The sequence below is a fragment of the Marmota monax genome, unplaced genomic scaffold (assembly GCF_021218885.2).
Source record: "Marmota monax isolate L192 unplaced genomic scaffold, Marmota_monax_Labrador192_F-V1.1 WCK01_AAM20220418_F8-fsc00050, whole genome shotgun sequence".
Lineage (NCBI taxonomy): Eukaryota > Metazoa > Chordata > Mammalia > Rodentia > Sciuridae > Marmota > Marmota monax.
In genome coordinates this window covers 5,177,787-5,191,302 of record NW_026694552.1, presented here as the reverse complement: position 1 = coordinate 5,191,302, position 13,516 = coordinate 5,177,787, and the positions used below count along the sequence as shown (strand labels likewise).

Below are 13,516 nucleotides of genomic sequence, written 5' to 3'. Positions count from 1 at the left end.
GATGCATACAGGACACCGAGCACACAAAATCACAGTAGACCAACGCCAAGACACATTGTTATGAAGATATCCAATATACAGAACAAAGAGAAAATATTAAAAGCTACAAGAGAAAGGAGGCAGATTACATTCAGGGATAAACCAATAAGGTTAACAACGGATTTTTCATCACAGACGCTGAAAGCGAGAAGATCCTGGTGTTGAGAGCCACAGCCAAAGGGGCCCCAGCAAACTTCCAGCTGCCAGCAAACTTCCAGCTGCTGGCTGATGATTGGCTCACAGCGGCCCCAGCAACATCTAGCTGATTGGCTCCTCTGCGGTGATGCTCATTGGACTGTTTCCCTGCCCTTTCAGACCACGGAGCTGCTCATTGGGGGACTTTTTTGGCTCCGCCCACGTGACCCAGCCAATCGGCCTCAAGAGCAGGAGGATTGTGGGAGGTGGAGAGAAGCTGTGTGGGAGACAGAGGCTTGGGGAAAGCCGGTGGTGGCAGTTGAGGCTCTGAGGGTTTTTCCTGAGAGACTATTTTGTTTGTCGTGTGTGGTTCTAAAAATAAAGTTAGTTTCTTTTGACAAGTGGCTCCTTGTCAAAAATTTTTTCAAACACTGAAAGACAATGGATGCCAACCAAGAATTCTGTATCCAGCAAAATTAAGCTTCAGGTACGACAACGAAATAAAAATCTTTCATGATAAACAAAAGCTAAAAGAATTTGCAGCCAGAAAACCAGCATCTTGAGCAAAACACTACACGAGGAAGAAATGAAAAACAATAACCAAAACCATCAGTGGGAAGTGCCTCTATAAAAACAGAGGGCGGGGGGGAAAGCTAACCATGGAGAAACAAACTAAATTAAATTAAAAAAAAAAGAAGATAAATAATCAAACATGGCTGGAAGTACAAACCATATATCAATAGTAACTCTAAACGTTAATAGCTTAAACTCTCCAATAAAGCGACATAGGCTGGTAACATGGATTAAAAAAACAAATCCAACAATATGCTGCCTCCAGGAGACACATCTGATTGCAAAAGACATACACAGGCTGAAGGTGAAAGGTTGGGAAAAAATATACCACGCACACGGTCCTCGTAAGCAAGCAGGGGTGGCCATCCTCATATCGAATAAAATCGACTTCAAGACTAAGTTAATCAAAAGGGATAAGGAAGGACATTATATACTGTTAAAAGGAACCATTCACCAACAAGACATAACAATTATCAATATTTATGCACCAAATAATGGTGCTGTGACGTTCATAAAACAAATTCTCCTCAAGTTCAAGAATCAAATAGACCACAACACAATAATTATGGGTGACTTCAACACACCTCTCTCACCATTTGACAGATCCTCCAAACAAAAGTTGAATAAAGAAACTATAGAACTCAATATCACAATCAACAACCTAGACTTAACTGACATAGAATATATCAACCATCATCACGTGGATATACTTTTTTCTCAGCAGCACATGGATCCTCCTCAAAAATAGACCATATATTATGCCATAGGGCAACTCTCAGTAAATATACAGGGGTGGAGATAATCCCATGCATTTTATCTGATCATAATGGAATGAAACTGGAAATCAATGATGAAAGAAGGAAGGAAAAATCCTACATCACATGGAAAATGAACAATATGTTACTGAATGATCAATGGGTTACAGAAGACATAAAGGAGGAAATCAAAAAATTCTTAGAGATAAATGAAAATACAGACACAACATATCGGAATCTATGGGACACAATGAAAGCAGTTTTAAGAGGGAAATTCATCGCCTGGAGGTCATTTCTCAAAAAAAGGAAAAACCAACAAATAAATTAGCTCACACTTCATCTCAAAGCCCTAGAAAAGGAAGAGCAAAACAACAGCAAATGTAGCAGAAGGCAAGAAATAATCAAAATCAGAGCGGAAATCAACGAAATTGAAACAAAAGAAACTATTGAAAAAATTAACAAAACTAAAAGTTGGTTCTTTGAAAAAATAAATAAGATCGACAGACCCTTAGCCATGCTAACGAAGAGAAGAAGAGAGAGAACTCAAATTACTAACATACGGGATGAAAAAGGCAATATCACAACAGACGCTACAGAAATACAGAAGACAATTAGAAATTATTTTGAAAACCTATATTCCAATAAAATAGAAGATAGTGAAGACATTGATAAATTCCTTAAGTCATATGATTTGCCCAGACTGAGTCAGGAGGATACTCACAACTTAAACAGACCAATATCAATAGATGAAATAGAAGAAGCAATCAAAAGACTTCCAACCAAGAAAAGCCCAGGACCAGATGGGTATACAGCGGAGTTTTACAAAACCTTTAAGGAAGAATTAATACCAATACTTTTCAAGCTATTTCAGGAAATAGAAAAAGAGGGAGCTCTGCCAAATTCATTCTATGAGGCCAACATCACCCTGATTCCGAAACCAGACAAAGACACCTCAAAGAAAGAAAACTACAGACCAATATCTCTGATGAACCTAGATGCAAAAATCCTCAATAAAATTCTGGCGAATCGGATACAAAGGCACATCAAAAAAATTGTGCACCATGATCAAGTAGGATTCATCCATGGGATGCAAGGATGGTTCAATATACGGAAATCAATAAATGTTATTCACCACATCAACAGATTTAAAGATAAGAACCATATGATCATCTCAATAGACGCAGAAAAAGCATTCGACAAAGTACAGCATCCCTTTATGTTCAAAACATTAGAAAAACTAGGAATAACAGGAACTTACCTCGACATAGTAAAAGCTATCTATGCTAAGCCTCAGGCTAGCATCATTCTCAATGGAGAAAAATTGAAGGCATTCCCCCTAAAATCTGGAACAAGACAGGGATGTCCTCTACCACTACTTCTATTCAATATAGTTCTTGAAACACTGGCCAGAGCAATTAGACAGACAAAAGAAATTAAAGGCATAAAAATAGGAAAGGAAGAACTTAAATTATCACTATTTGCAGATGACATGATTCTATACCTAGAAGACCCAAAAGGGTCTACAAAAAAACTACTAGAACTAATAAATGAATTCAGCAAAGTGGCAGGATATAAAATCAACACGCATAAATCAAAGGCATTTCTGTATATCAGCGACAAAACTTCTGAAACGGAAATGAGGAAAAACACTCCATTCACAATATCATTCAAAAAAAATAAAATACTTGGGAATCAACCTAACAAAAGAGGTGAAGGACTTATACAATGAAAACTACAAAACCCTAAAAAGAGAAGTAGAAGAAGATCTTAGAAGATGGAAAAATATACTCTGTTCATGGATAGGCAGAACTAACATCATCAAAATGGCGATATTACCAAAAGTTCTCTATAGGTTTAATGCAATGCCAATCAAAATCCCAATGGCATTTCTTGTAGAAATAGATAAAGCAATCATGAAATTCATATGGAAAAATAAAAGACCCAGAATAGCAAAAGCAATTCTAAGCAGGAAGTGTGAATCAGGTGGTATAGCAATACTGGATTTAAAACTATATTACAGAGCAATAGTAACAAAAACAGCATGGTACTGGTACCAAAACAGGCGGGTGGACCAATGGTACAGAATAGAGGACACAGAGACTAATCCACAAAGCTACAGCTATCTTATATTTGATAAAGGAGCTAAAAGCATGCAATGGAGGAAGGATAGCATCTTCAACAAATGGTGCTGGGAAAACTGGAAATCCATATGCAACAAAATGAAACTGAATCCCCTCCTCTCGCCATGCACAAAAGTTAACTCAAAGTGGATCAAGGAGCTAGATATCAAATCAGAGACTCTACATCTGATAGAAGAAAAAGTTGGCTCCGATCTACATATTGTGGGGTCGGGCTCCAAATTCCTTAATAGGACACCCATAGCACAAAAGTTAATAACAAGAATCAACAAATGGGACCTACTTAAACTGAAAAGTTTTTTCTCAGCAAGAGAAACAATAAGAGAGGTAAATAGGGAGCCTACATCATGGGAACAAATTTTTACTCCTCACACTTCAGATAGAGCCCTAATATCCAGAGTATACAAAGAACTCAAAAAATTAAACAATAAGAAAACAAATAACCCAATCAACAAATGGGCCAAGGACCTGAACAGACACTTCTCAGAGGAGGACATACAATCAATCAACAAGTACATGAAAAAATGCTCACCATCACTAGCAGTCAGAGAAATGCAAATCAAAACCACCCTAAGATACCATCTCACTCCAGTAAGATTGGCAGCCATTATGAAGTCAAACAACAACAAGTGCTGGAGAGGATGTGGGGAAAAGGGTACTCTTGTACATTGCTGGTGGGACTGCAAACTGGTGCGGCCAATTTGGAAAGCAGTATGGAGACTCCTGGGAAAGCTGGGAATGGAACCACCATTTGACCCAGCTATTGCCCTTCTCGGACTATTCCCTGAAGACCTTAAAAGAGCGTACTACAGGGATACTGCTACATCCATGTTCATAGCAGCACAATTCACAATCGCTAGACTGTGGAACCAACCCAGATGCCCTTCAATAGATGAATGGATCAAAAAAATGTGGCATTTATACACAATGGAGTATTATACAGCACTAAAAAATGACAAAATCATGGAATTTGCAGGGAAATGGATGGCACTAGAGCAGATTATGCTTAGTGAAGCTAGCCAATCCCTAAAAAACAAATACCAAATGTCTTCTTTGATATAATGAGAGCAACTAAGAACAAAGCAGGGAGGAAGAGCAGGAAGAAAAGATTAACATTAAACAGATACATGAGGTGGGAGGGAAAGGGAGAGAAAAGGGAAATTGCATGGTAATGGAGGGAGATCCTCATTGTTATACAAAATTACATATAAGAGGTTGTGAGGGGAATGGGAAAATAAACAAGGAGAGAAATGAATTACAGTAGATGGGGTAGAGAGAGAAGATGGGAGGGGAGGGGAGGGGACATAGTAGAGGATAGGAAAGGTAGCAGAATACAACAGTTACTAATAGGGCATTATGTAAAAATGTAGATGTGTAACTGACATGATTCTGCAATCTGTATTTGGGGTAAAATTGGGAGTTCAAAACCCACCTGAATCAAATGTATGAAATATGATATGTCAAGAGCTTTGTAATGTTTTGAAAAACCAATAAAAAAAATAAAATAAAATTTAAGTGACTAAAAATCATATGAAGATTTTCCAGTTCAGAAATAATGGAGAAATTCAAATCTAAATAGTAACACATTAGTTTTTCCAGCAGTCTGCCAAAGATTAATAAGAATAATAATACCTAGTCTTTACAAGGGTGTGAATAAAGTGGAACTCTTGACTTTGGCTCTAGTGTAAATTAGTAGATATTAGTTCTCTTATAGAGAAGCATTTAAAACATCTACCAAAATTTTAAATGAACACATCTTTTGAGTTAGTGACTTCTACGAATTCTTCTTACAGATATAGTAGTATATCAAGATTACACACACACACACGCACATATACACACATACAAATATATATGGAAACCCATTGCAGTACTATTTGATAATTTCCCCCCCCTCAGAAAAATAAAATACTTGGGGCTGGAGCTGTAGCTCAGTGGCAGAGCACTTGCCTACCACATGTGAGGCACTAGATTCAATCCTCAGCACCACATAAAAAATAAATAAAATAAAGTTATAAAGATGTTTTTTTCCTTTAAAAAAACCATGAAACAATCTAACTCTCCATTAGTTGGCAACTGGGGAAGTAAATTTTGGTATATCCACACAGTGAAATACTTTGTAGTTATTAAAAAGAATGAGGTATCTCTGTATATACTAACATGAAAAATGTCCAAGGTAAACTGGTAAACTGTCAAAATGAAAAAGATGGTTACAGAATAACACAGTTATATAATTCCATTTGCGTGTACTTTGAGAGACAGAGGATGAGTAAGAATATAAACTGCTTTACACAAAAATAATTTCTTTTTTTTTACAAAAAAATAATTTCTTCAAGGAATAAAAATTCTGTTTATCTCCAGAGAATAGGTGAGTGGGTTGGTGGAAGGGGCTGGATCTGGGAAGGGAAGGAGGGGAACTTGCACTTTTATTCAACACCTTTCTGATATTTAGGCTGTTTGCAATTCCAGATTTCTTAATTTATACCCTAACCTGAGGTTTAAATATTTCTGTACTAATTTTTGTTCCTTTGTTCCTGTTTCAATTTTTAATTATTAACATGTATATAGCTTTTGTAATAAAAAAATGTTAGTTTATTAAAACTGTTTAAAGGATGAATCCATGTCTCAGTATATCACACCACTCTATTTTTATCTTTTAGTTAGAATCATGAAAGGAATGGAAAAGTTTGGATCAGACAGATTTTGGTTCAAATTGTGACTGTTACTCATGTTGGTGAATATCTCTGATTCTCAGTCTAGTTCTCTATAAATAGGAAATATTAATATGCACTCCACAGGGTTATTAGTAAAATTAATTTAAATGTATAAAATGTACAGGCACAATGATTACCACAGAGTTAAATGGACACTATTATTATTAGTGCCAAAGCAAGAAAAACATGGCATTACACTCAAGATGAATTCCTTTGCTTTTGGTTACCATTTTATTTTCTTCCCTAGTGGTTCTTGTCCTTCATATCCAAATATTAACTACTTTGATAGACTTTTCATGTGACCATATTAGTGACTACTGTAATAATATTGGCACTAACAATAAGCATATAACTGAGAACTCTGACCTGATATTTTGTATTGTTGATGGAATATACATATAGCAGAAGATATGTGACAGAAGTGAATATTGCAAGGAACAAAAATTAGTACAGAAATATTTAAACTACAGGTTAGGTATAAATTAAGAAATCTGGAATTGCAAAGAGCCCAAGGAGCTGTAATATAAAAAGTAATACTGCAAGTCAACCAATATATCATCTCTAAAATGGGCTGTGGGAAAATAGAAAACCTCATTTCTTATGAAAGTAGACACTTGTGTTCAGTTTGCATAACCATTACTGTCAAAAGTTACTTCATTGGGTGCAGTTCATAAAAGATTCATTCAAAAACAACATACACTCAAGAGCTTTGTCAGCTTAGAAAGACCTACCACAAAATCCCAGGAAAATAAAGCCTTTCTTAAATGCTCTTTTAAATGTATTAACTTTTAAATGTAAGCTCAGTAAAAACTGCTAGAATTTCACTCTATGCTTCGGAAATATAAATGAAAACAGACAATAAACAGGGTAATTACAATTTGACAGATAATTTCACAAGTTTAAAGAAATAAAGTTTGATATATTATTTAGTAGCCTAAACAAATTTTTGGTTGAAGAGTTTCACTATTGGGACCTCATACACTCCTAGCCGTCCTCAAGGAATTTATTGTTTAGCACTTGAATAACTAAACATTTATAAGAGAGAAATTTTACTATATTATACTTTGGAGATATTGTGATTTCAGACAATTATAAGGTAAAAAGACAAATTGTCTGGCCTGAGTTAAAAGAAGAGAGTATCTCCACAAGAATGGAGTCCTAATTAGAATAAGATAAAATCTATGCTTATATAATTTTATCAGAATGGATTCTACTGTCATGTATAACTAAAGAGAACTAATAAAAAATAAAAAAATAAAAAAGACTAGAACTGCACAGTTCCACATGTATGTCATTTAGATCTGATGAAATAATTACATATCAAATTATATTATAAGAACATTTCTTAATGCCTGCCCAGAATAGAAACAAGTTGCTCAATTTATTTAAAAGATACAACCTCATTTTATAAGTCTTAGGGAACATTTACCAAATAAACCTTTAGTTAAACTACATCAAGTTTTAAGTCTAGAGTTGCTTACATAATTAAATATTGTCAATGGGAAAAGGTTAGAATTGTTTATGATTTTTTTCCTGAGTAAAAGGAACACAGATTTTCTTACTTGCAAGTGCTCGGGGGCCTGGAAATCGGTCACTGACAGTGACTTCTGGAGGATATACACAGCTGTAATTCATGCAGGTCAACAATGTGTCTATTTGAGATGTTCGGACATCTTCTGGACAATACATGGGTAGGAATGCAACATCAATTGCAATCTCATGGTTCAGACCTGTTGGAGAAAATTACACATTATTAAAAGTTTGATGGGTTAGTTTATGGTGCTAATAACGCCAAATTTGCTGTGTTGATCTTTTTTTAAATCTTATTTTGTATTTGTTCTTTTTAGATACATATGACAGTAGAGAGTATTCTGACATATTATACATACATGCATTATAACTTATTCTAATCAGGATCCCATTCTTGTGGTTGTACATGATGTGGAGTTTTACTGATTACATGATGTACATGATGGTGAATTTATATATGAACATAGGAAAGTTATATCCAATTCATTCCACTGTCTTTTCTATTCCTATCTTGGTTTGATCTTTTTTTATGACAATATCTTTATTTTATTTTTATGTGGTGCTGAGCATCGAACCCAATGCCTCATACATGGTAAGCGGGTGCTTTACCTCTGAGCCACAACCCTAGCCCCTGGTTTGATTTTTTTTTTTTAAAGAGAGAGTGAGAGAGGGGAGAGAGAGAGAATTTTAATTTTTTTTTTTTAGTTATCTGCAGACACAACATCTTTGTTTGTATGTGGTGCTGAGGATCGAACCCGGGCCGCACGCATGCCAGGCAAGCGCGCTACCACTTGAGCCACATCCCCAGCCCCCTGGTTTGATTTTAACATGCTGAATTGCTATAGGTTGAAAAAGTAGGTACTTCAGTGCAACCTATCACCACTTCTAGAAATAACAATTAAAAATGTTTTCCCTACTGATATAAAATTAATGTTTTATTATCCAGAGAATAGCCTTGTCACATAAATGAAGATATAGAGAGTGATTCCTTGGTCATTCATGACAGGTAGGAGAATTAAGAGAGATGATTTTTGGTTCCCTTACTGCCATCTGGATATTTGGCTTCAGAAAGACCAGGGATGATGTAACTCGGTCCCATTTGTCCTCGAATACATAAGACACAGTTCACATACTAACTATTAGGGTTAATAAATGGTTTCAGTAGAAAAGGTTCTTAGCCATAGTGAATACTGTCCTTTGACTGCCATCTCTTTATGCTTGCTAGGGTGGATAAAAACAAAACAAAACAAAAACACTTCTTGGAAGAAGACAAGGATTTGATCTGGGTACTAAATGATGAGTGGAAATTAAGCAACAGAGAGGAGGGCATTTCAGGCATGTCATGGAGTAACACAAGCCAAAGATTTAGATAAGAGTAAGGTGACCAGTCTGGCTACATCAAGGGTAAACAAAAAGAGAACAGCTTTAAAACTATGAACTTCATATAGTTTCCCAAGCCAGAAATCCAGGAGTTGTCATAATCCTCATTAGCCCTTTTATTCTTCCTGGATATGTGGTCACCTAAATTCTATGTCCTTAATATTTCTCCTGTTAATCCCTTATAGTGATTCTTAAGTACTGAGTATGGGCCACTGATGGTTAAACAAATTCCTTCTTGTTAAGCTGCAAATTGACCCAGAAGTGCAAATTCTTTGCTATTTATGAGCAAATGACACTAGATACCATAACTTTAAGGTATAACTAAGGGCTGCTTAAATTTTTTTAAAGATCACTAAAATTTGGTATTCATAATGTAAAACAATAATGTTATCTAGAATTTCCTGAGGACTCCAATTCAGTGTTATAAGAAGTGTAGCTATCCTATAACTCTCAGTAGTGCTGCAATGCTCCTGTGAATGTACAGTAAATTTAACTCTAAGCTATATCATTAATGTAATAAGTTATTATAAAAAGAATACTCTGCATTAAATATATCATTGATCATATGATACATTCCAACTTATAAATGTATTTTATTTTTTCTTTTTACACTTGACAGTAGAGATAATTTTGACATACTTATACAAACATGGAGTACATCTTATTCTAATTAGGATTCCAGTCTTGTGGATGTACACAATGTTGAGATTCACTGTGTTGTATTCATATATGTAGATAGGAAATTTATGTCAGGTTCATTCCACTGTCTTTCCTATTCTTGTCCCTCATTCCTTCCCTTCATTCAGCTTTTTCTAATTCAATGAACTTCTATTCTTCCCTCCCTTGTTGTCTGTTAGCATCCACATATCAAAGAGACCATTTCAACCTTTGTTTTTTTTTGGGGGGGGGGATTAGCTTATTTCACATAGCATGATAGTCTCTAGATCCATCCATTTACTTGCAATATCATAGTCACCCTTCTTTATGGCCTATTAATATTCCATTATGCATATACACCACATTTTCTTTATCTGTTCATCTGTTGTAGGGCACCTAGGTTGATTCCATATCTTAGATAATGTGAATTGAGCTGCTATAAATATTGATGTGGCTGTGTCACTGTAGTATGCTGATTTTAACTTTTTTTGGATATACCAAGAAGTGGGATAACTGGGTCAAATGGTGGTTCTATTTCTAGTTTTTTTTTTTTTTGAGGGATTTCCATATTGCTTCAACTTGTAAATGTATTTTGAGCTGCTTTCTAAGTTATAAAATACTATGAGTTTAGCTTTAACATTATCAGTAAAATTAAAATTATTTGATTGAAACTAGACTTGAGAGTGCAAATTCTAGTGATGTGCCTAGGATATTCTTATCCCAGATAACCACTTGGCTTGCTCTTTCTCCTCCTTCAGGTTTCTGGTGAAATGCCATGTTCTCACTGAGACCTTTGCTGAGTAATCTATTTAAAATGGAACCTTTCTCCACCACAGCATTCTTGTTTGTTCTGTCACCTATCACCATCTCACTCTACAGTAAGCTCTTTTAGGGCAGGGATTTTATTTGTTATGTTCACTAATTTAACTTTAGCACTTAGACCAGTATTAGGCACATAGTGGGCACTCAATATATACTTGTTAATTTGAATAAATAAATGTATATTTGTATATTTAATCTATAATTTTCCAACATCAGACTTTAAGACATTTTTGTATTAGCATTCAAATATAAATTCATCTATATACCCACTGCCTGAATGTCCTGTACAAACCTCAATAATAATGGCTATGATATATGAGAGTTGTTAAGATAATTTTTTTCTAAAATTTTTATCAAGATTTTTGGAGCAAATTTGCTCACATGTTTTTTTTCTTGTCTTTAAAATTTAAATGATGATGTAATATATGTGTGATAATTATGTATAATAATACTATGAAATATATAATGATATTATAATAATTTAACAGTACTAATTGTGACATCAAGGAAGTTTGTTATGCTATAGTTATACTGAAATACTAAGACTTTATTTAATCTTGATTTTTTTCCTCCTATTAAAGTAAGTTAGCCAAGCAGAGCAACATAATTCCTGCCTTCTTTGGTATTAGCCCGTTTTGTTCAGGACCAATTATTTGTATGTACCCCTGAAGTATATACCTCCTTATTTGTTGAAAGCCCTGTTTATACAATTAGTTGAGTAGCACTGGTTCCCTCACTATTTATTCCCTCACCAAATAATTCTATTATTGGTATTTATATACCATGATTTCCAAAAGACAAATGGATGGCCCTTAAAGACTTATGAAAGGTTGGCTGGATTGTCTTCCTTCCTTCCTCTCTCCCTCTCTGTCTCCTTCCTTCCCTCCCTCCTCTCTCTTTTTATTTTTTTAACCTCTTCTTCCCTTCTTTTTTCTTTCTTTCTTTTTTTGTGCTGGATATTGAGCCCAAGGCCTTGTACTTACTATCCACTATATCCTCAACCCCTGGATTATGTTTCTAATTGTCTATGCCAAATACAAATTGAAGAGAGGACTCTTAAGTTTTGATTGACTCATAATATTTCATTGGCAACTAAATCAGTGTTATTGGAGCAAATGTTATACTGTTAACATTTGTAAGTCCAATCAAGCTTATAAGAGATATCTTTACGGTAAGAAATAATTCTGAAAATTGGGAACGAATGACTAACAGATTCTAAATTTTGTACCTCTGAAAAAGCACTAAAGTCTTTTTTAAAAATCTTTATTTATTGGGGCTGGGGATGTGGCTCAAGCGGTAGCGCGCTCGCCTGACATGCGTGCGGCCTGGGTTCGATCCTCAGCACCACATACAAACAAAGATGTTGTGTCTGCCAAAAACTAAAAAATAAATATTAAAATTCTCTCTCCCTCTCTCTCTCACTCTCTCTTTAAAAAAAAATAAATCTTTATTTATTTATTTATTTATTTATTTAATGTGGTGCTGAGGATCGAACCGAGGGCCTCATATGTACTAGGTGAGTGCTTTACCACTGAGCCACAATCCCAGCCCAAAAAGCACTAAAGTTTTAATTTGACACTTCATCTAGATATATTCTCCTTAAAGTATGTGGTCATGAATGGTAAGCAATGGGCTAAAGTTTTAGTGATTACTGTCTATTGATTTGAGGAGAGTGAGATAGCAAAACAAGAATTTTAAGACAAGAACCAGTGCTTCTGTGATACATTTGTGATATTGACAAAGTATCCAACTGCTTGTTGAGAGCCATTAAAACTATGGAGAGATTAACAGTTCTTTCAAAGTTTACAATAACAATTCACCCTTTACCAGTCAGAGCAACGGACCAAATTTGGGATCCAAATAACATTTCTGGTTTCAAGAATTTGGCACATCAAAATTGCTGGGTCCTCCAGAGATTAGTAAGATAATGAAGAGGACTAAGAAACCAGTAGGAAATAGTGTCAATATATGTTAGACAATCTCTGTGCTAGGAGTATGTCGAGTATACAGATCCATAAGTCTAGATTGGTGATGGCAGTCTTAGCCAAGAACAGAGCCCTGGAAAAGGGGTCAGAAAATTATATGTCAAGAGCTATGTAATGTTTTGAACAACCAATAAAAAAAAATAAACTAGTATTCTGATTAAAAAAAATTAGAACCTGGGGGTCAAGTCTACTCTGTGCCTGGTTTTGTACACACCATGAGGTAAAGTTTGGCTTTTACATTCTTAACAGTTAAAAAAACAAAGGAACAATATTTTGTGATGGACAAAAATATGAAATTCAAAGTGCAGTGTGCATAGACTTTTATTTAAACACAGCCATGCACACATTCATTTATATATCACTGATAGGTGCTTTCTCATGAAAACAGCACAGCTAAGTTACTGCAACAGAAATTGTATAGCCTGCAAAGCCTCAAACCTGTTTGTCCTTTGTCCTTTACAGAAGTTTGTCCCCCCTGAACAGGATATACTTAAAGTCATCTTTTAGTTTTAGGATTCTATCTTTAAACAGTCCATTCATAAAGATTTAGTCCTTTTTCCTGTGTTCATTTTTTATTTCCACACTTGAAATACTTTCCTAAACTGACAAATTTACCACTCTTACATCTGATAATCAGCTCTCATTTTAACCAGTATAAGAGAATGTCTAAATTTCAAATACTAGTTAGAGAATAGTGGTTTTCTTTTTATTCTTTTTTTTTAAGAGAGAGAGGAGAGAGAGAGAGAGAGAGAGAGAGAGAGAGAGAGAGAGAGAGAGAGAGAGAGAGA

General features: G+C 35.0%; 1 protein-coding gene across 3 annotated transcripts in view; it reads right to left on the bottom strand.

Annotated features, from left to right (window-relative positions):
* The window catches only part of Radx (RPA1 related single stranded DNA binding protein, X-linked), a 73,935-nt gene that overhangs the window by 8,250 nt on the left and 52,169 nt on the right, over positions 1-13,516 (bottom strand). For all 3 annotated transcript variants that reach the window (XM_046420869.2, XM_046420871.2, XM_046420870.2), the window contains one exon: positions 7,917-8,084. In XM_046420869.2, the coding sequence (XP_046276825.1) occupies positions 7,917-8,084 (168 nt within the window). The remainder of the gene's footprint in view (positions 1-7,916; positions 8,085-13,516) is intronic.